This window comes from Lepus europaeus, chromosome 16 (assembly GCF_033115175.1).
Source record: "Lepus europaeus isolate LE1 chromosome 16, mLepTim1.pri, whole genome shotgun sequence".
NCBI lineage: Eukaryota > Metazoa > Chordata > Mammalia > Lagomorpha > Leporidae > Lepus > Lepus europaeus.
In genome coordinates, this window is record NC_084842.1 from 25,428,169 (window position 1) to 25,450,906 (window position 22,738).

Below are 22,738 nucleotides of genomic sequence, written 5' to 3' on the forward strand. Positions count from 1 at the left end.
TACTCTGCTAGAACATTTCTGTGAAAATAGCTGAATATAAAAGCTGTCAAATCTTGCCTTTCTTGCTGACATTTTTAAACTTTCACATAGATGAACATTTTCAAATTAGAATTTCAGCTCTTCATCAAACCAAAGTTTATTTGTGATGAGGAACTCATTATAAAATATAAGCAAAGCCAAAGCTATATACACATTTCCCTACACATTCAAAGTATTACATCAGAACTACTATCATCTTGCAGTGTCACCTTAACTACTCAGGAGATCAATACTGGTCTTCTCTTGTTTTTAGATTATTTCAAAAATTACACCAATAGTTGGCCATGGAAAGTGAAAAATTATCTTTTCTTAAAAGATTTATTTATTTATTTAAAAGCCAAAGTTACACACAGAGAGAAGGAGAGGCAGAGAGAGAGAGAGGTCTTCCATCCTCTGGTTCCCTCTCCAACTGGCTACAACAGCCAGAGCTGCACTGACCTGAAGCCAGGAGCTAGGAACTTCTTCCAGGTCTCCCATGCAGGTGCAAGGACCCAAGGCCATCTTATGCTGCTTTCCCAGGCCACAGCAGAGAGCTGGATCAGAAGTGGAGCAGTCAGGACTTGAACCAGTGCCCATGTGGAATGCCAGCACTACAGGCAGTGGCTTTACCCGCTACACCACAGCACCACTCCCGAAAAATTCTTATGTTATTTTTACTTAGTATCAATTTTGTATACTATACAGAATGAAGGAAAATGGTTAAAATCCATTTTTTGAAAAAAGGACGTATTTTGATTCATTAGATCATTTATTTTAATCTAACCCTGACCTCCTCATCTGTAAGATATCAGCTGTACTTGATTAAAGGACCAGATAGTTGAGTTTAATTTCAAAGTTCATGGGCTTTATTAAAATGTCATGTCTATGTTGACAGGTGAAAGAAACCCCAAGTTCTTCTACTTTGAAGATGACAGCTGACACTAAAACATTGAAATTATAGAGAAAATTAATGTTTTACAAGGGTTCAATGATGCTAGAAATTTTTTTAAAAATCGAACTGTTCTTTTTTTATATGAAACCTCTTTAACTCAATAGGAAGGGTTCTGGAGTTAATGTTATAGAATAATTTAGCGCTTTATTCCATATTCTTGAGAAAATGTTGTTTATTTTTCTGCTTCTTCCCATACAATGAATGCTAGGGTTGTGGATAATGTGTGCTACCCCAAAATATTTATTACTGTATATCAGAAGAGAAAGTAGAAAAGAAAAATTGTCAAAATCAGGTGGTATGATTTCTCTGTGGAAAGGCATTTTATTAGCATCATACGTGGTATTCTGAATTTTGACTTTATGACATTGTTTTTATGAAAGCTATTTTTAATGTTGGCAAATGAAATTTTGCCATGGTGAAAATTTTCATGAAACTATTACTCTATCTTAACAGGCCTCCGTGTATCAGTCCCCTAATGACAGAAGCCTGGAAAGACCCAGTAGGTAAGGATCACATTACATCACATGACCAGAATATTCAACAACAGTGGTTTCTTTTCCTATGGAAATGCTATTCAGTGAGTACTGATGAGGATTATGTATCACACAGGTTTTTTGTTTTGTTTTGTTTTGTTTTGTTTGCTTTTTTACTTTTATTTAATGCATATAAATTTCCAAAGTACAGCGTATAGATTACAATGGCTCCCCCCCCATAACTTCCCTCCCACCCACAACCCTCCCCTCTCCCGCTCCCTCTCCCTTTCCATTCACATCAAGATTCATTTTCAATTCTCTTTATATACAGAAGATCAGTTTAGTATATATTAAGTAAAGATTTCAACAGTTTGCACCCACATAGAAACACAAAGTGAAAAATACTGTTTGAGCATTAGTTATAGCGTTAAATCACAATGTACAGCATATTAAGGACAGAGATCCTACATGAGGAGTAAGTGCACAGTGACTCCTGTTGTTGACTTAACAAATTGACACTTTCGTTTATGGCATCAGTAATCACCCTAGGCTCTTGTCATGAGTTGCCAAAGCTATGGAAGCCTTTTGAGTTCACCGACTCTGATCATATTTAGACAAGGTCATAGTCAAAGTGGAAGTTCTCTCCTCCCTTCAGAGAAAGGTACCTCCTTCTTTGATGACCTGTTCTTTCCACTGGGATCTCACTCGCGGAGATCTTTCATTTAGGTCATTTTTTTTTTGCCAGGGTGTCTTGGCTTTCCATGCCTGAAATACTCTCATGGGCTTTTCAGCCAGATCTGAATGCCTTAAGGGCTGATTCTGAGGCCAGAGTACCGTTTAGGACATCCGCCATTCTATGAGTCTGCTGTATATCCCGCTTCCCATGTTGGATCGTTCTCTCCCTTTTTTGTTCTATTGGTTAGTATTTTCAGACACTAGTCTTGTTTATGTGATCCCTTAAACTTCAATAATGTTGTGATACTCATGGTAATATATAAAATTTTTAGAAATTAAAAATTTAGAAATCAAAAACCATTACACAGGCCGGCGCCGTGGCTCACTGGACTAATCCTCCGCCTTGCGGCGCCGGCACACCGGGTTCTAGTCCCGGTCGGGGCACCGATCCTGTCCCGGTTGCCCCTCTTCCAGGCCAGCTCTCTGCTGTGGCCAGGGAGTGCAGTGGAGGATGGCCCAAGCCCTTGGGTCCTGCACCCCATGGGAGACCAGGAGAAGCACCTGGCTCCTGCCATCGGAACAGCGCGGTGCGCCGGCCGCAGCGCGCTACCGCGGCGGCCATTAGAGGGTGAACCAACGGCAAAGGAAGACCTTTCTCTCTGTCTTTCTCTCTCTCTCACTGTCCACTCTGCCTGTCAAAAATTAAAAAAAAAATAAAAAATAAAAAATAAAAAAAAAAACCATTACACAAATACTTGTTCATTATATTGTGATCATACAAATCATAAATACTTTTACTACCAATAAATGAGGGTTTACCACGTATCAGGCATTCTAAGTACATAATCATTTTCAATCATAAGTCAGCGCTGTGAGTTCAATACTGTTATTCATACTTTACCTCTGAAGAAACTCACATTTAGGCTCCAGTGAAAGCTTGTAACCACTAGGTCTAATTGCCCTCAAGTCCAGCCAAGGTAAACTCTGTTAGTAAGCTTTAACTATCACACTTTATTTATAAAGTATGGCAAGCATCCAGATATAATTCAGCAGCAATGCTGAATAATAAAAACTCCAGCCATATTGGATCATCATCAACAAATATTTCTGTAACAAGAATTTGTCTTTCCATAGATTTCTATCGACATAAGTAGAAGATGAATTGAGTCCTTCATAAATTGGATTCATGAGTGCCATCCACTATATTAATATCACGTAGGAAGGAGCTCCTACAACCCCTCCATTTCCATTTTTTTGCATCTATATATACACCTGAAATGTTTGAATTTTGGAGTTTGAATCTGACCTAAGCATTGCTATAAAAGACACACACCTTCACTTGACAGGATAGTCACAGCAAAAACAGATCTAGGACATAGGACATTGTCTTTAGAAGACTACTGTAAATTCTGAGGTCTGCCTCACTTCTGTACCTCCTAGGCACATGGGTTTGGCTTACACACTTGTAAAACTGTGATAACAATGCCTACCTCGTGAGTTTCCTGTGGAACCTAAGTAAGAACCATCGAACCTAAAGCACAGCATTGCACTCCATAGGAGCTGGTGTTGCCGTTGCTACTATCACTGTTGTTTACGTAGTGTTATCCAGTGGTGTGATACACAGTACGCTGTGTCTCTTCATTCATTGCTGTCTGTCTTAAATGATACTATACCCAAATGCAAAGCTCCCTGCGAATATAGACTGCCTATATCCTAAATAAAATTGGGCAAAGGGAGCCTTTAATTGTTTATTTGCTGGGTTAAATAGAAATTGCTGGCCTTCCAGCATAAGATATTCCAAAGCTAAGATTATTAAGAAAAGTTACAGGCAAATCCTGATGTAAGAGAAATTTGTAACACTAGCATCTAACATTTTTCAAGCTGTTTCCTCCATTTTGGCAAACCTCTTCCAATACACTCATGTTGCTGGAACTTGCATTAAAAGAGAAAAGATGTATGATACAAATCACAACACTGCATTGTCATCACAACAAGTTCATTCTAGGAGACTTTGGTCATGCAAAGGTGAATATAAAGTTAGGCCCACACAGACTTCTGCACGTGGTCGTTTATAGCAGCTTTGTGCATAAGTGCTGCTATGGAGAAGCAACGCATGGTACATCCAGATGGTGGAATATTATTCAGTTTTTTTTTTTTAAATGAGCCATCCAAGCAACAAAAAGACATGAAGGGACCTCAAGTGTATATTAAGTGAATATAAAGTGTATATTATATACACGTTAAGTGAAAGAAACCAATCTGAAAAACTACATTCTACATGATTCCAACTGTGGCATTTCTGGAAAAGGCAAAACTGTGGAGACAGTGATTTTCAGTAGAGGAGCAGGAGAGACGAACAAGCAGAGCACAGAGGATTTTTAAGGCAGTAAAACGGTTCTGTAGGATACTTTAGTAGCGTTGGCACAGGTCATCACATGTTTTCCAAAACCCGTAGAATGTATAACACAAAGCACGAACCCTAATGTATTCCGTGGACTTTGGCTGATGCTGTGTCAAGGTAGGTTCCTGCACTGTAACAAATGTACACACCCATGGGAGATGGCAGTAGAGGGCAACCTGTGTGCAAGAGGAAAGGGAGTGGGCATAAATAAACTCTGTACTCCCTATCAGTTTGCTGTCAGCCTAAAACTGTGCTCACAAGTGGATTCTACCAATAAAACCCATGCCGATTCCTTCTTTCAGCTCTGCAAGCGTGGCCGGTGACTTCAGGAAACGGAGGAAGAGCGAGCCTGCCGTGGGGCCCCCAAGGGGGCTGGGGGAGCAAAGTGCAGCCAGGACTAGTCCAGGTCGGGGAGACCTCCCAGGATCAAGCACCACCCTTACAAAGTCTTTCATTAGCTCCTCTCCTTCTTCCCCATCGAGAGCAAAAGGTGAGCATTAATAATGGACATGCAAACAGTGGACTGGTTTTGGTCTTAGCCTAGAGGACCTTGTGAGAGCCAGGCCGGTGATAGGGATGTGTTCTAGGTTTTACCTATAGTGTCTGAATACGGTATAATGTCAGAACAGTAGCCTTCTTCCTACCCAGACAGACTCAAGCTGGTAAGGCACTTGGGTTGCATAAAGGACTGTGACACTGTGACTAGCACCTGTCAAGACCTTTCTCTTGGCCGGCGCTGTGGCTCAACAGGCTAATGCTCCGCCTTGCAGCGCCAGCACACTGGGTTCTAGTCCCGGTCAGGGCAATGGATTCTGTCCCGGTTGCCCCTCTTCCAGGCCAGCTCTCTGCGTGGCCAGGGAGTGCAGTGGAGGATGGCCCAAGTGCTTGGGCCCTGCACCCCATGGGAGACCAGGAGAAGCACCTGGCTCCTGCCATCGGATCAGCGCGGTGCGCCGGCCGCAGCGCGCCTACCGCGGCGGCCATTGGAGGGTGAACCAACGGCAGAGGAAGACCTTTCTCTCTGTCTCTCTCTCACTGTCCACTCTGCCTGTCAAAAATAAAATTTTTTAAAAAAAGACCTTTCCCTTAAAAAAGATAATGCTTTATTAAGAAATTCAAAATATTCAGTAATTTGTTGTCAAGCTGTTAGAAGATGACAGTTACAAATATTTACATATAATCAACATTTTCCAATGTTTATTCTAATGTTACCACAACTAGCAAATTAGTGAAATAGGTAGTTTAGAGATTACAAATGGCCACAGAAGAGAGAAAGCAGGGTGTCCACATTCTCCCATGTATATAACACAGGGGTCAATTCACAACAGAACATAGTGAGAACTGTCTCCAAGCCGTAATTATAAACTTTAGAAGTCATAAAGCCATTTTCCAGATGACCTGGATCCTCTGAGCTAACGGTTGGGAGGAGGCAAGTCACTCCTTCAGGTCTCTGGAAGACCAGTTAGTGCGTTACCACCACTGGCCCAGGGGTATTTCCAAGTTGGAGAGTGAGGCTCGACCACCACCCATAGGGACCCAGACCTGCATCAGCTAGGGGACCCGTGGTCCTCAGCGGTCTATCAGGGCTGAAACAGAAGAGAAAATGATTTTCAAATCTGGGAAGAAAATGAGCTCTAACAGAAGTTCCAGTGAAATAGGACAGGTTCAGCTGCATGGATCACAAGCAGGCACTAAACGTGTTGCCCAGTGGTATCTGATTTGAGTGCAAAGGACAAACTGGTTGAGATGCTTGGACTCGGGGGAGGCGAGAGGCCTAACCCTCTTCTGAACTAGAGAAACTATGAATATTGACTGGATGGTGCAGAAGGAGTGAGTCCCATCCATTATACCTTTCCTCCCATTAACAGAGAGGCCTTTATCAGAGTCTACGCATTTATGCAAATGAACATCATAATGCAGTAAGGAGGTCATGCAATGCCACTAATGCACTGTTCTTGGATACAGCTCAAGAGTTAGAAGGATTCTGATGACTTTAAATATTTGTTTCACCATAGGGAGTGTAGATCAACTTCCTTTCCCCAACACCCCGTATCTGTCAACGTGCCTGTCGGCTTTTAAAGAATCTGGGGGTGACTGTAAGGCATCAGCTTCCAATCGAGATTTTCCTCCACAAGGTTTTATTACTAAGAAAAAAATGTCCCACGACATGTAATTGAGTAGTTAACTCAGCAAGGCAAAATAAGACATTTTCAATGGATATTTCAAATCTGAGGCCAAGTTTAGCTATTAGCAAATTTCAAATGATTTTTAAAAACCCCTCCTAGGAGAAAAGAGGAATACGTTGAGCTCCAATGAGAGGTTTGCAGTATATCCAGTTACCCCTAAGAGAGGGTAAAGACAGTCATCTAAGAGGTGAACTAATTTTTTTAAAGAGGCATTTGTTACTTTTTTTTTGGAAAAATACTAGCAGCAATAGTTCACGGCACTTTTACTTTGCAACTTTGGAAAGGATTTTGTCTTACAGCTTTTTCTATGCAGTACCTATAAAAATTATTTGATATAGTTATGGGAGTATTAATTAAATGTAAAGCTTAAGTTACTCTTAACCTATTACTATAAATCAAATGAGACTCAAATCCTGACCCTGTTAAGTTGATAAAAATCTGTAACAGTTTTGCCATTGATTGTTATTTAATCCATTGTGAGACTACTACCAAGTCATGCTATTAACTTAAGAGGTACTATTATATTTTTGGTACATAAGCCTATTGGTATTGGCAGAAAGATGTGTGAACTGTGTGATTGAAAGAGGTAAATTAGCTCTACCAATTATTTGTTGGACTGGTTTTATTGACTGTGCTATCGGCAAAACTACAGTCATTGAAAAAAATCACTTTGCCTTAGAATTAGACCTTTTTCTCTCAAAGGTCAAGCTGCATATATTAACAATCAGTGTGTAGACAAAGCCACACTAACTGCTTTCCCTTTACTGTGCTGATGCCTACTGACCTGCTCTCCTCTCTTTGTGAACCTTTTAACTTCTCCAAATGTCTCTCTCCCACCACGCTGCTCTGGATTAAAAGGTGGGGATGATAGCAAACTGTGTCCGTCCCTTTGCAGTTACGCAGGGCTCAACGGCCACCCCTGCAGTGAGTTAGAGTACTGTAGCCCTTACAGACAGCACCTGGACGTCCCGCGGGACTCCCAAAGGGCCATTACTTTCAAGAATGGCTGGCAGATGGCCCGGCAAAACGCAGAGGTCTGGAGCAGCACTGAAGAAACGGTGTCCCCCAAACTCAAATCCCGGAGCTGCGATGATCTCCTCAACGACGACGACTGCGAGAGCTTCCCCGACCAGAAAACCAAGTCGGAAAGTATGGGCTCCCTGCTGTGTGAAGAGGACTCCAAAGAGAGCGGCTCCATCACCTGGGCTTCCCCCTACATGCAGGAGACTCGCGGTAACGGCAGATCCAGACTCAGACACAGGTCCGCCCACGACGCCCCAGGCTTCCTGAAAATGTACAAGAAAATGCACCGCATCAACCGCAAGGACCTGATGAACTCAGAGGTGATCTGCTCTGTGAAGTCGAGAATCCTGCAGTACGAAAAGGAGCAGCAACACAGGGGCCTGCTGCACGGGTGGAGCCAGTCCTCCACCGAGGAGGTGCCCAGGGACATGGTGCCCACCCGCATTTCTGAATTCGAAAAGCTGATTCAGAAGTCAAAGTCCATGCCAAATCTAGGAGATGAAATGTTATCTCCTTTAACCCTAGAAGCACAGCAGAATGGTTTGTGTCCCAAGAGGAGATTTTCCATTGAGTCGTTGCTGGAGGAAGAGAATCAGGGCAGGCACCCTTCTCACGTCCAGCGAAGCTACAAGTCCAAAGCCCTGGTGCCGATCCATATCGAAGTCACCAGTGACGAGCAGCCGAGACCTCACGTGGAATTCTCCGACAGCGACCAAGATGGAGTTGTGTCCGACCACAGCGACTACATTCACGTAGAAGGGTCATCCTTTTGCAGCGAAAGTGACTTCGATCACTATTCTTTCACCTCCTCTGAAAGTTTTTATGGGTCCAGCCACCATCACCACCACCATCACCACCACCATCACCACCGGCACCTCGTCAGTTCCTGCAAAGGCAGGTGCCCTGCGTCCTATACTCGCTTTACCACAATGTTAAAGCATGAAAGAGCCAAACATGAGCATGCTGAGGAGCCCAGAAGACGGGAAATGGACCCTGGCCTGTCTAAACTTGCGTTTCTGGTCAGTCCTGTGCCTTTCCGGAGGAAAAGAAATTCAACACCCAAAAAACAGACCGAAAAGGCAAAATGTAAAACGTCTGTGTTTGAGGCTCTGGACTCTGCCCTCCAGGACATCTGTGACCAAATCAAAGCCGAGAAGAGAAGGGGAAGTTTGCCAGACAACAGTATATTGCACCGTCTTATCAGTGAACTGCTGCCAGATATTCCCGAGAGGAATTCCTCCCTCCGGGCTCTGAAAAGGAGCCCCGTGCACCAGCCTTTTCACCCACTGCCTCACGATGGTGCTATGCATTGTCCGTTGTACCAGAACGACTGTGGGAGAATGCCCCACAGTGCCTCTTTCCACGACGGCGACACCACCAATAACAACTTCCACCACCACGACAGTGACAGTGCACTGGGGCTCCAAGGTGGATGACCTTTCCTTGCTTTGTCCTTGTGGTTCCGATACTCACCCTCCAGCTCTGTCATATTCCATTCCTACATCTCATCGTGCCTGAGCTGTGAGACCACCCAGCATCGCTGTGTGTTGCGAGGCAAAGGCTCATTGTACAAATATCTTCCTAAATATTTCTCATTTGCTCATGTGATACTTGGACTTTATGTGTGGCTTAAAGTGATCATCACTTCACAAAAATTTACTCGTTCAAAACCGAAAAGGAAAGCATTTTGTAACGTAATGTTAGGATTGAAATAACTGTTAGACTAAGCGAATTAAGCAATTCATCAAATTAAAAAAGACTATTTAAAGACCGAAACTATCATTAAATATTGGTATCCTGAAGAGTTCTATTTTCATAGCAAAGTGAATCAAAGTCAATAGTTTACCAAATAGCCTTTATTTGTATGTTATCTTTAAAACTTTAGTCATTCACTCAATAAATGAATTGTTTTAATAATACATTAATAATTTAATAACAAAATAAACTTGTCACATACGACACAGAAGACACTTCAGTATATCAAAACATTCAGGAAGCAAAACTAAAACATGTGATTAGTGATTGTTGAACAGTTAAAGAGACCAGGGTTAGTTTAATGATTTTCTCTATTTAAAGGACGCAATTAGGGTCAAATTTTTGTGAATGTATCTTTAAGCTGTGTCTGTAACAATCCCATTTCCATCACTCAGTGCACTCACATTCTTTTCTGTCTCATGACTAATCTGTTTATTCTGTGTCTGCTAAAACAATCATATATTGAAATGTGAGTTAGATCGCTCAAGTTGAAAGTGAACCTCAGTTGCCTTTTCACAGTTGACAAACAACAGTCATCCCTGAATTGCTAGGACGGATAGCAACAGGCCATTTCTGTGAGGATTAGGTAACTTACAAGCACAGGCTGTTTTAATATTTTTATTCAGTTATTTTCATTGATTCATAAAATGTATCTGTTTGCCATGCAGATTTTAAGAGGCTGGAAGGAACTTGAGTCACCAACAGAGCAGCAGATTTAAAAAGGCCATAAGCCAGTGGGATGTGTGCTACTGTGAACAGCTTTACAGTTGAGGAACTTGAATCCTGGAAAGGACAGACATTTGCCCAAGTTCACATAGATAGTAGAGAACAGAGAGGGGACTCGAGCCTCTACTCATTCAGCATCCATAGTATCAAATGTAATCTCTATGAGTAAAAAAGAGATGTTATTTATATCTGATATTAGTATAACATAAGTGATTCAGTTTATCAGTTGTATGAATTTACTTATTAGCATTTATCTTTGCTTTCCTTTATACTATACAACATGCTTGAAAAATAATACATTCAAATTTTAAAAATGTTTCTATAGTTTCTTTAATCTCACTTTCTAATCAAGATGGAGCAGGACCTAAATTTTAATAAATTAACTACCTTATTCAGCTTTTTAATATGCTAACATAATCACTTATCAATTTTATATGCAGAGTGGATTATGATTTGAGAAGGCTTTGAAATGCACTTAGAGAATATTTTGCTTTTGTTAAAATATTTACATTCCAACTGTGTTTACCCAAGTGAAAAATGGTTTCTATGCCATTAAGTAGCAGAATTAACTTAAAACATCATCATTATGAAAGCCCTGTGATCATAATAGTGTATTAACGTGGAATGACAAGTGAACTACCCATAATCCTCTAGCATGCATGATCGTAACTGGTTGGGTTTTACCTAAAGTCTGTGGTCATGTCACCTTCCTAAACCCAGACTTTGGAATTTACAACTCAGAGTTAGACATTTATCTGTATATGAGGGTATTGCAAATAGTTCATGGAAAATGGGGTTAAATTTATTTTGGTGCAAAAATATTTAAAATCCATGGATAGTTGGGATGGGCCTTCTGCCACAGCAGGTTATGCTCACCTCAGTATCTGATTGCCAGTTCAAGTCCCAGCTGCTCCCCTTCCAACCCAGCTTCCTGCTAATGCCCCTGGGAAGGCAGGGGAGGATGGTCCAAGTACTTGGGTCCCTGCCATCCGTGTGAAAAACCAAGATGGAGTTTCTGGTTCCTGGCTTCAGCCTGGTCAGGCCTTGGCTCCTGTGGGTGTTTCAAGAGCAAAACAGTAGATGGAGGATATATATATATATATATATATATATATATATATATATATATATATATGTATCTGTTTCTCTCTCTCTCTCCCTCTCCCTCTGCCTTTCAAATAAATAAATAATCTTTTTTAAAAAAAGAAACCCATGCATATTTTTTCATAGTACGTATTTTCCATGAACCTTTTGAAATCCCTTCAGATGTCATATCCCACTTGTAAGCAATTAATTCTTCCATATAGTCAAAGTAGTCAAAATCTCTATATAGTGTTTTCTTCTTGTTGACCAGAATTTCAAATTCCTTCGTATAATAAAATTTCATGTTTAATGCTTCTTAATTTTCAACAGAACTATTTAATATATATTTTATACTTTAATATAACTAATATAATGAATTTTATTAAAAACATAAAAGAAATAATTAACTGATTAACTTACATGGGTAAATCCTACAATATAGACTGTTGGAATACTTTTAACCTCATTATATTTATACATATAAATCATATGCATGTGTAAAGTATAACATACTATTAAAAAATTCAGTCACTATTTTGTAATATAATGACTTATCCTTTAATTCAATATTTCTAAGCAATTTATCCACTAATACAATGCTTTCTGCTTAGCTCTTTGATTTCTTGAAAGATGTATTTATTCTCTGATAGGGTAATTTATCAGCTAGTTGGAAGGGAAGACCATAGGTAAAAGGTACAGCATCAGCAGAATGGATATGACTATAGTCCTGTCATCATACTGTATTTGATTTTGTCTTTTTCATTCCTACATTGTTATATTGTCTTTCCACAAAATGTTTCTCAAGTTATTGTTGCTATTTCCAAATTCTCCATCCTCTATAGACTTCATAATAATTGTAAGTTGGGGGCAAAAAAGAATAGAAAGTATTACAAATTTTTGATATGAGAAGTTCCTATAACTGAATTATCTATACTGGATGCTATAGCATAATTAATCAGCTATTTGACAATTATATTTATATAAACTATTATAATAATCTCTGCAACCTGGAATATTTTTCCTTTTGAAATGTACATGGTTTTTTGTACCTCATATCACAATATTGTCATTATATGAGTTCTACAGCCATGTTTTCAGGAAAAATGTCTCTCCAAATATGGGGGGTGGGGAATGGCAATAGTTGCCACAAGGAAAATGGTGGAGGAAGCCTGTTTTTAATGAAGTGGATTCTTGCTCTGACGGGCCCTGTCCTTTCTAATAGACCGCGAGTCCCCTAGAAGTTACTCATCCACTTTGACTGACTTGGGGAGAAGTGCACCGAGGGAAAGAAGAGGAACTCCAGAAAAAGAGGTAGTTTAATAACATTGGAGTCCTTTAATATACGTGATCAAGCACTTGCCAGCCAAATGGATTTCAAAACCAGTAGAGAACCCAGACTGAAAGATGGACATCCAACTGAGAGACTAGGAACAGATTCCCTGGAGCCTGAGCAGAGGGCTTGAAGCAGTTTGCACTCTGACCCTAGCTCCAGTTTTCCCCAGCTGTGGTCCAGTTTTGGCAGGGAGGTCTCTCTGGGTCTTTAGCTGACACCCATGGTTTAACAAAGTAATCTAAAAGAGTCCAGAGTTGGGCCACCTGGTAGAGACAGGAAGTTTCCTCTGTGCAGTTTCCTGCCCATCACTCAGGAAGCAAACCCTAGGCCAACTATATTGCACATCAGTACAGATTCACATACATCTCTGTTGGAGGTGATGTCTGGAAAACACTTTTAAGTACCCCAGGTCTTTGTGGCACTTCCCCTGGGAACCCTATACCAACTGACTCTTTGTCCGTGGCCCTGAGCCAGGACTAGAGCTCTTGCTAATAAACTACCCTAAAGCCACAGGGGTTTGCTGGAAACAAACCTTGACTATAAACCAGTGGCCACTCCAGGAAAATCTTACAGGTATAGTCCAGTGCCTGTGAGAACCCCGAAGAAGTCAGAGATGGTCCAGATACCCTAACATTCATCAGATTCACAGGGAGAAAGAATGGGGCATAGGGAATATCAGTTGGTGGGAAAGGAGGAGCTGGGCAGCTAGTTATAAGCTACACAGGGCCTCAGATGGTTTCTTGGGCCCCAAAGTTTGAGGACAGTCACATGTTCACACTACATCAACAGTAGAAGATGAGCAGCTGGTGGACCGTGTGCTGCAGGATTCCTGAACCCTCCAACACCTGCCAGGTGATTGTGCCTGTACTTTTGGCCACGAACTTGCTTCGCAGTGATAATTGAGCTAAGATTCACTTGCTAAAATGCTAATATTAAATATTAATATAGCAATATTAAAAAGGGGATGAGGACTTCATGAGTTTTGATCTTTTTATCATGCTTCAGAAGGAGCTGTGTCAACCCAGAGGAGAGAAAGCAATTGACCTGCCACAACTATCCTTAGAAAAGCCTTGGAACAGCCAACATTCCACCTGGGACAGACTCTCTGCACACATTTTATTCTCCTATTAGGCATTCATCCACGTTAGCTCCTAAGATAAAATAGGATGGTGAATAGGCAATCTAGTATCTTCTCGTTATAGCTCAAATACAGAACTAATTGATTTATTTGCAAGGTGCCTCCTAAGGGGTTTACATTCTCTGTGTTTAATCATTCTGTGAGGTTTCATTTTGCTTTTATGTATAAGAAACTGCTATCTTGTGGAAAATTCAAATTGTAGGTTAGTATTAATTATTGACCTTCCTTTTCAGAAATTGCCTGCAAAAGCTGTTTATGATTTTAAGGCTCAGACATCTAAGTAAGTAGATGAGTATTCATCCTCTGTTTAAGGTGAATTGAAATATGAGAATGTCAGTAATACTTCCAGAGATAAACACTGTAATGGGATGTGTTACAAATAATGCCTAATTCCCAAGTCAGCAATCCACTCCAATTAAAGGGCTTCTTTGGAGTTAATTAGGGTGGGGAAAGCTTATTTTTCATTTGTGTTTAGCTAAAAAATAGTTTTAAATTGCACTGAACATGTTGAGTACAATGAGTCCAGAAGAACAGGATAAACAAAAATAAATTAAGAACATTTGTTTCTAGAATTTCTATGTCAGGAATGAATTAAAAGATAAGTGTTGGGAATTAACTAACACGTACAGGAGGACTGGATAACATTTGCAAACCCTACTCTTTTGATAACTAAAATGTGTACAGAGATTCCTGCAGTAAAAGCTGCAGCTCTCCACACTCAAAGTTCAGTGACTCTGAGCAGAGTTCTGTTCTGTGGTCTTTTGGTGTTAATGTTTTCATATTCCTGTGTTGCACTATTTCTTTTACTTTTTTTCTTTAGAAACTCGTTCGTCAGATCTATGGCTGAGAAAGATTAGTACTGAGCACATGAAAACATTTAAATAGGAAGGAGTTGTCCAGATTTCTCAAGGCCCGTGTGAACCTACTTATTAGGACATTTGGGTCTCCATCAGAATTTAAAATATCGAATCCATTGTAAATTGCCATTAAATTACACTGTATTCTTTGAATATATGAAACCAAGATATTTTGTTTATAAAAGTGCCTATGATATGAATTAATCAGTCCTAGAAACTGCCTCTGGCAAAAGAAATAAAAAACAAAGTCACTCAAAATTTGGTAATGTTGCTGAAATAGAGAATCAACTAAATAACAAAAGTGGTTTCTAAAAGGTCAGACCTGGCTTAGATCCAATATAAAAGTAAAGTCCTGAGGAAGAGTCTACATCTCCTTTTTGATTAGCTGAGTAACATCTGCTTTGTTTCCACTTCGCTCTGGTCACAATTACTGCTGTTTGGACATGGTGTGGCAATATGTGTGATGCGTGTTCATTTTGTAGAACAGTGATAGAGAGCACAGATATTTCCTTTCTTCTTTGTATCAATCAAAAGCTTCTTTAGATACATAAAACCCCAAGAAATGTTAGGGCATGTAGAACAGGAAGGGTGTCCCCCAAGGCTCACAAGCTTTGAAGAGGAAGATAACACGGGGTGCAGAGGAAAGGTCCTTGGGGTGCTGAATCTGCCTCTGGATTTTATGTACTTCGAAAGCCACGCCCCTCACCCTCCTCCGTGGGCCACCTCTTGGCCCTTGCCCAAGCCAGCAGAGACTCAGGGCAATTTAGCCTTGCATGGAAGGACAAATGGCACAGCCTTTCACAAGGGCTGTGTGCACCACTTCCACCTTTCTTCAAGGTCAAGGCCAAGTCTTTGTAAAGCCACAAAAACCAATTGAGTAACTCTTCAGTGAAGTAGATTAAATAACCACCTAAAGAAGTCATCTTATAATCGTAGTAGGAAAAACCATTTCTCTTATAAATAAATTGATCTTATTGCAAATTCATCAGATTCCTCTTTGTTCTGTTCTCAAATGTACAGAGCAATTGTTCATCCTCCCAAGTACAGTTCCCTATGTAACACAGAAATCAACATGACAGATAACTCGTGCGGCTTGAAAAGGCTCACACCCAGCGTGCAGTAGTTACAGAAGAACCAGTCACATTTGAAGTCATTTCATGTCATAGTTAGACACGAGTGCTTCTGATGCCTGACAACTTGTGAACAAGAGACAGATGTATCTGTTTTAAAAGCAATTTCCCTTTAATTGTAATTTAAGAAAAAGTAAAATTTAAGAAATATTAATAACAAATATAACTCACCAACCATAATTTCTCAATTTTTAAATATGGAGAAGACATAAAATGCAATTTCCAAATGTCTTCACCAGTCATGATTCAAAATTGCAAGCACAAAAAAAATACAAACGTATTATAAGGGGCTCAGAAATTCTAACTCTGAGATGAGGAACAGTTAAGACTCTTTTTAAAAAAAAGACTTCAAATTTTTAAATGTAATCCATACAAATAGAAATGATTTCATATGTAAAAGGAAAAAAAAGTAGACATCTAATTTACATTTAAAAACAGTTCCATCCAGAAGTAAAACTTACTTAGAATAAATAGTTACTGGGTTGTGAACATTAGAGGGAAGTACTATATTTGAATGTAAAGCTGTAGGAGTCGTCTTTGTAAGATTGCTGAAACGTTAAAGCCCTTGCAATTTGAAGATTTTAAGCACTTATAAATGTGTAGTGATTCTTTTAATGTACAGTAATTTTCAGTTCTTTAAATCAGTGAGAAATAGTCTACACCTGAAATAAATCGCTCTACCTCATATATTCTGAACTAGTAAATGGCCCAGCTGAAAATTATGGACTAAACCAAGCAGAATATTTGAGAGTAGGAAGGCATATATGGAGACTCTTGGGGAAAAATGAACTAATTGCCCTCCATCAAATTAAAATTTTGGAGGCAATATCATGAACAAACCTGGGTGAGGAAGCCATGAAAAACTGACATAATGAGATTGATAAATTAGGCATGAGTTATTCAAAATGAATAGTCTTCAGAACTTAAATTCGTTAACTACCTAAATGTACCTACTATCTGCCTAGAAACAGCCAACATGGAAAAAGTGTCTTGAAAATATTTCTTTTTAAAACCAAAAGCTATAAGGAAGACAACAAGTATTTATGCGTGCCTTTGGACTTAAAACATTTATCATTATCCTGTATTGAAAAATAAAATTATATCTTGTGACTCAAATTTTTTATCAGGATATCCTACTGAAATATCTGTCAATCACAGATCCTGACAAATCACAAGTAAAAATGTTCCCGGTGTTGGCACTTTTGTTCTGGGGCTTCATGAAATTTCTTTTCTTTAATATAAACTTCTGCACATCAAAGGGAAAGATAGAAGTGGATAAGTAGCTAACTAGCTTCAGGACAAAAAAAAAATCATTACAAAACTAATCCATCATGTGCAAAGCTTCACAGCGCTTCTCTAGCAACTGAGCATTAGATCACAATAGTCTGCCCCCTCCTTTAAATTTCATGTTAATTTACTTGTGATTTATATCAGACATGTTTACACTTGTTCTTTTTAAAATCACTTCTAACATAATATTATATGTGAATTCTAAGAAGTTGCAAGGAAAATTCATGTCTCACTGGATTCAATGGATTTTTTCAATATTAGAAGCACATTTCCCAGACAAATGAGATTTCCTGTGGGTGGGCATTGATCTTAAGAATTGCTGTACATCAATAAACCCTATTTAAACGTGTCTGTTCCAGGGAGTTATCATTTAAGAAAGGAGATACTGTCTACATCCTCAGGAAAATTGATCAGAACTGGTATGAGGGAGAGCACCATGGACGAGTGGGCATTTTTCCCATCTCCTATGTAGAGGTATGGCCTTTCCCCTCCCCTCGCGAATGAATGTGGCTTCAAAAGTCATCAAAGTTTCAAAAATCAATGACCGGGGTGGGCATTTGGCACAGTGGTTAAATGCACGTGGGATGCCCACACCCACACCCAAGTGCCTGAACTGAAGTCCCAGCTCTGCTCCTGTTTCCAGCTTCCTGCTAATACAGCCCATGGGAGCAGCATATGACTGCCCAAGTACTTGGATTTTTGCCACCTCCGTAAGAGACTGGGATTGAGTTCTTGCTTCCTATCTTGGCCTGGCCCAGTCTGGACTGTTGTGGGCATTTGGAGAGTGAACCACCAGATGGAACACTCTCTTTCTCTCTCCTTTCAAATACTTTTTTTAAGAAGGCACATGTCTATATGTTGAGACTTTGTTAAAATTAAGAGAATCAATGATCGTTTTCCTTCACAGAAGCTCACACCTCCTGAAAAGGCACAGCCTGCAAGACCACCTCCCCCGGCCCAGCCTGGAGAGATCGGAGAAGCTATAGCCAAATACAATTTCAATGCAGACACAAACGTGGAGCTGTCACTGAGAAAGGTAGCCTGGCTATTTTCTTCGTTAGTGCATTTGATGAGACTGTATGTTTTCAAAAGTAAAATAAGTTATCCTCCTCCTTAGCCATTTCTGTTTTCCCCATATTCTACAAACAACTCCTGAAGGCTGCCCAGTGTCCCCATTGCCTCCTGGCCCCTGTGTCCCTCCAGGTGAAATGTGGAAATCTGTAGGACGCACAGCTTCCTTCGGGGACTTAGCCCCAACTGCTCTCCCCAGGGTGCCTCAGGCTGAACTCAGAGTCATACATGTGCGAGCCTCAAAAGGAAACGCATTCAAACACACTTCAAAATATGATTGTTCTGCTGCCCTATTAGTCGATCTTTTAAGAATGAGATTCCCACAGCTCACTTTTCCTTATCTTGAAAGCAAGTAATGGTCATCATGTAACAAGAAGCCTTCCTCTCTGGGGAGCTTTTGAGAGGAGCTCTCTGTGCAGGCTCTTCCTTGGTCATCCTGCTCTTGGCCTTGACACTGACCCACTAGCAGCCTGTCCACTTCTAGTATCTCTCCTTCATCTTGTTACCGCACGGAGTTGAGAATGATCAATGAAATATTTTATGGTTTGCTAAACAGTGAGAAGCGTTTAAGGTAACTGCTCTGCCCACAAGACAGAGTTGGTAATAATACAAGGTGTTTAGGGCAATTCTGGCACCTGCACACCTTCTGCTAAAATCCTTAGCCAGGCTCAATAAAAAGAAATCCTACAGGTATGCCACTGGCAGGACCTCATCCTATTCTCTCCTTTCAGTCTTCACTCTGCATCCTCCACTGATTGTCTTCTGCCATCTTCTCTGTACCACTCAGCAGAGAGACCAGACAGCAATGTGTGTGCCATATCGTCTTTGTTTCACATTTTACTTAAAGCCTTCACCAACGCGTCTTACAGACCACACAATAGCCATTTAAAAATCTGCAATTTTAGGATTTGGAGAGATTCACTTTCCCTTAGTATGTTCTGCTTGGGGGTGCAGACATACTTTAAATAAGTCACCTAGCATTTTTGACCAAAAGAGGACTTTTACCTGGAGTAGCACCTGAAGAAGGGCTGCTTATTGTACTGGAGCTGTTGGTTTTGTGCCATTTCTATCATCCTAGCAGGTGCAGGTGCCCAAACTTCGAAAGCAGCTGAAACTTTTGCTGTTTAACAATAATTGCCTACTTATTTCTGGACCATGTGTGCTTTCGAATCAAACTTGGGAGACAGGACGTTTGGTGTTGCAGTTAATATGCCCATGTCTCACATCAGATTCGATTCCCAGCTCTGGCTCCTGACTGTGGTTTACTGCCAACACAGAACCTGAGAGATAACAGGTGATGGCTCTAATAGTTGGGTCCCTGCCACCCACATAGGAGACTTGAGTTCCCAGCTTCAGCCTCCACCCAGTACCAGCTATTGTGAGCATTTGATGAATGAATCAGTAGACAGGAATTCTCTCTCTCCCCCTTTCTCTTTCTCAAATTAGGTCCTGTGGCACTGACTTGATCATTGCAGACAGCAGTAGTAGAAACTGTAGAAACTTATATTTTCACAAAAGCCAAGGGCTCTATTCAAATATATGATGACCAGTAGTACATGGCCACCAACCAACCAGAATGGATGCTGGTGTTACGCTGTCCTTGTCCAGACCTGGGGGGTGTCAGTCATGGCTACAGCTTATAGAAACTGTAGGCACTACCTTTGTGCCAATTCCTTTAGTTACTGTCAGTATGTAACACATGTAGCTTAAAGAAGAAAGCAGTGTGTGTTCTATGCTATCCCTTCTATAGGTTATTTCTGCAACCTGTTTTAGACACACTGACACCTTGAGCTGTGGTGTGCTTTCTAAATCTTTCTGCAGAAGCTCATTCCATCAAATCTATCAGAGAAAGGATGGTGCTACTCTCATTGGACATTACCTGTTCAACTCTTCTGCTTTTTGAAATGACTTACACATATCATTCCACACAGTACTAGTGAGCACATATACAAGCCATTCACATTAACCAAGAATTTTGAGGGATGAGCTCATGTCATGAGTGGATGATTTCATTGCATATATACAGATATCCTGTATTTTGCTAGTAAGCACCAGGACCTTGCATTCCCCTGATTAAACAAAATCTAGAGGTGTAAAACTTTTCCCAAAGAAAAACTACATTTTTAAAAAAATGAAAATTGTATTTTTATACTTATATGCCTTTGAAATATAATTTTCCTAATTTTCTTTACAGGGAGATAGAGTTATTCTTCTTAAGAGAGTTGATCAAAACTGGTACGAAGGTAAAATTCCAGGAACCAACAGACAAGGCATCTTCCCTGTGTCCTATGTGGAAGTCGTCAAGAAGAACACAAAAGGTCCTGAGGATTACCCTGACCCTCCAATACCCCACAGCTACTCCAGTGATAGAATACACAGCTTAAGTTCAAATAAGGTAAGGAGGTATTCTATCATATCTATTTACTATTGGGGACTTGGAATAGATCACCAGTATGTGATGTTAGGATATTAGATGAGAACATCATGTCTGGTGCAAAGAAAGAATTTATATATGATGTTTCTACATGTGTGACTGCCATGTCAACCAATGTAATTTAATTTTTCTCAAATAGGTACTGGCATAAAGATTTAGTGTTGGATTTTGCTAATTCCATTTTCAAGTTAAAATACTCAGAGAAAGAAACCATTAACCATTTCATAAAACCTTATATGATATGTATTTGTATTGCTGTGGATTTACTTTCAGAAACTTGATTTGCTTTGATTTTATGTATGCAAATTTTATTTGTATCACAAGACTATATATAAATTGATATGCATATAATTAGAGGATACAAATATATCAATATACAGCATACAATACTATATGTCAGAATGGTGTATCCAAGAACAAATGGATATTAGTTGACAAATTCTCTAAAAGTCTCAGGGGTTTTTTTAAACAGGAATAAGAAATAGAGCAAAATATTTAAATTAGGGCTTGTAAGTTTAATTATCAATTTGAATGAAAATATTGTGGACTATCAGAAGTCCTCAAGTTTATTTTTTATTGGTTTTAGGACAACTGTGTTTCAGTTTTACTGTTTCACATAAGCTAGTAACTAAAGTCAGTGGTTGTTCTCATTATGTAATTTAACAGAATCTCTTTCCTGAATTTACTAATTGGAAAAGGTTATTCTACTTTCTTTGCTCACAATGTGATGTTTTTCTTTTACTGGATGGTATTTAGGGATTTCTTTCTCCTTACACTAACTTCAAAGTATAAAACTTTAAGTTATTACTTCTAAAATATCAGAAAAGTATTTCCCAACATTTAAAAAATAGATTAAAATGAAATCTAAGTTCCATAACGTATCAATTAAGATTGAAACATAGAAAATGAAAGCATCCAGCACTCTGACTTGGAGCCATAAATCAGATGTGACTGCTGAAGTGTGAAATCACCTTTGCAAGGCAGCACCCCAGTGACCTAAACTACTCCTTGACAATGAATCTTAGAAAAATTGTACATAAATAAGTGATCCAAGAAGCTACTATCTTAAGAGAGGCATTTTCTTTTAATTCTCTACTTTTTTATTTCTTCTGATCCTCTTGGAAGACTGGGTTTCTGTTGTGGCCGATTGCTGTCACTGGGTAACAGAGGAATTTGATTCCATACAGTTTTGTGTGTTTGGTTACGACGTTTTTCAGAATCTCTTAAGTATATTTACTTCACTTCCAAGGCATAACATTAAGAGATCAGCATTCTTCCTTTGGTAGTTTCTCCTGATAAAGAGAAAAGATAGAATCTTCATTAATACAGAAAAGAATTACTAGATAAATTAGAAGTGCCTGTGAGTGGAAATGAAACATAGGGAAGAAAAGCACGTTCTACAAAGGTTTATTTAACATTTCAAAAGTTCTTTCATGTGCCCTAATTAGCAATGACAATATTGTAGGTCACAATGTTTTAATCTTCATTACAAATACAATTTAAATATATTTTCATTTTTTTCCTAAAATCAGATTTTAAATAGAATGCACACATTTCATTAATTAGTGCCTTATTCTCACTGATGGAAAAAATGAGGAAAATCTTAAGTCCATAATTTGAAGCAAACAGTTTCATGCCAACTGGTAAGCCACGCTGTGATGCCAGTGGCTCAATGGAAGAAAGTTCTCAGTGTGCTGCAACAACCATTTTCAGAAAGACAAACATGTACTTCTATAGAGTGACACACAAAAATGCTCTAAATGCATCCATTCTATTTTCTACCTGATATTTAAACAGAAGAAGGGACTTGATTTACGAATCACTCTTTGACACCTTCAAATCACATTTCTTGCCATATTAGCTCCACTTTAGGGGAGACTAATGTAAGTTGATATTGCTTATGATTTTTTTTCTTTTAGTACAATAGAATTCAATGCTAATACTTCCGGAAGACAAGCTAAGTATCTCATTTTTATATCAAAGGTATTCCAGGTTACTTACCTTGACTTTCAGCATAACAAGTCCATTGTAAAGCTGAGCACTTGTAACTTATTAACATGTTATAGTGCTGACTACGGCAGTAATAGTGATATTGGTAGCAGTGATGATAATGGAATTTAAAGATCATTCTTTTCCATCTACATAATATTTCTGTCCATGAGAGAAAGCAAAAGTGAAATGGAAGGATCTTGG

The 22,738-nt window shown here is 39.5% G+C and overlaps 1 protein-coding gene across 10 annotated transcripts in view; it reads left to right on the top strand.

Annotated features, from left to right (window-relative positions):
- The window catches only part of SORBS2 (sorbin and SH3 domain containing 2), a 218,344-nt gene that overhangs the window by 173,122 nt on the left and 22,484 nt on the right, over positions 1-22,738 (top strand). For 6 of the 10 annotated variants that reach the window (XM_062212715.1, XM_062212716.1, XM_062212717.1 and 3 more), the window contains 7 exons: positions 1,424-1,473; positions 4,822-5,009; positions 12,515-12,603; positions 13,997-14,043; positions 17,400-17,514; positions 17,948-18,076; positions 20,306-20,506. In XM_062212715.1, coding sequence (XP_062068699.1) covers positions 1,424-1,473; positions 4,822-5,009; positions 12,515-12,603; positions 13,997-14,043; positions 17,400-17,514; positions 17,948-18,076; positions 20,306-20,506 — 819 coding nt within the window. Of the gene's footprint in view, positions 1-1,423; positions 1,474-4,821; positions 5,010-7,563; positions 9,157-12,514; positions 12,604-13,996; positions 14,044-17,399; positions 17,515-17,947; positions 18,077-20,305; positions 20,507-22,738 lie in introns of all 10 variants that reach the window. The other 4 variants (XM_062212711.1, XM_062212712.1, XM_062212713.1 and 1 more) reach the window with 1 other exon arrangement.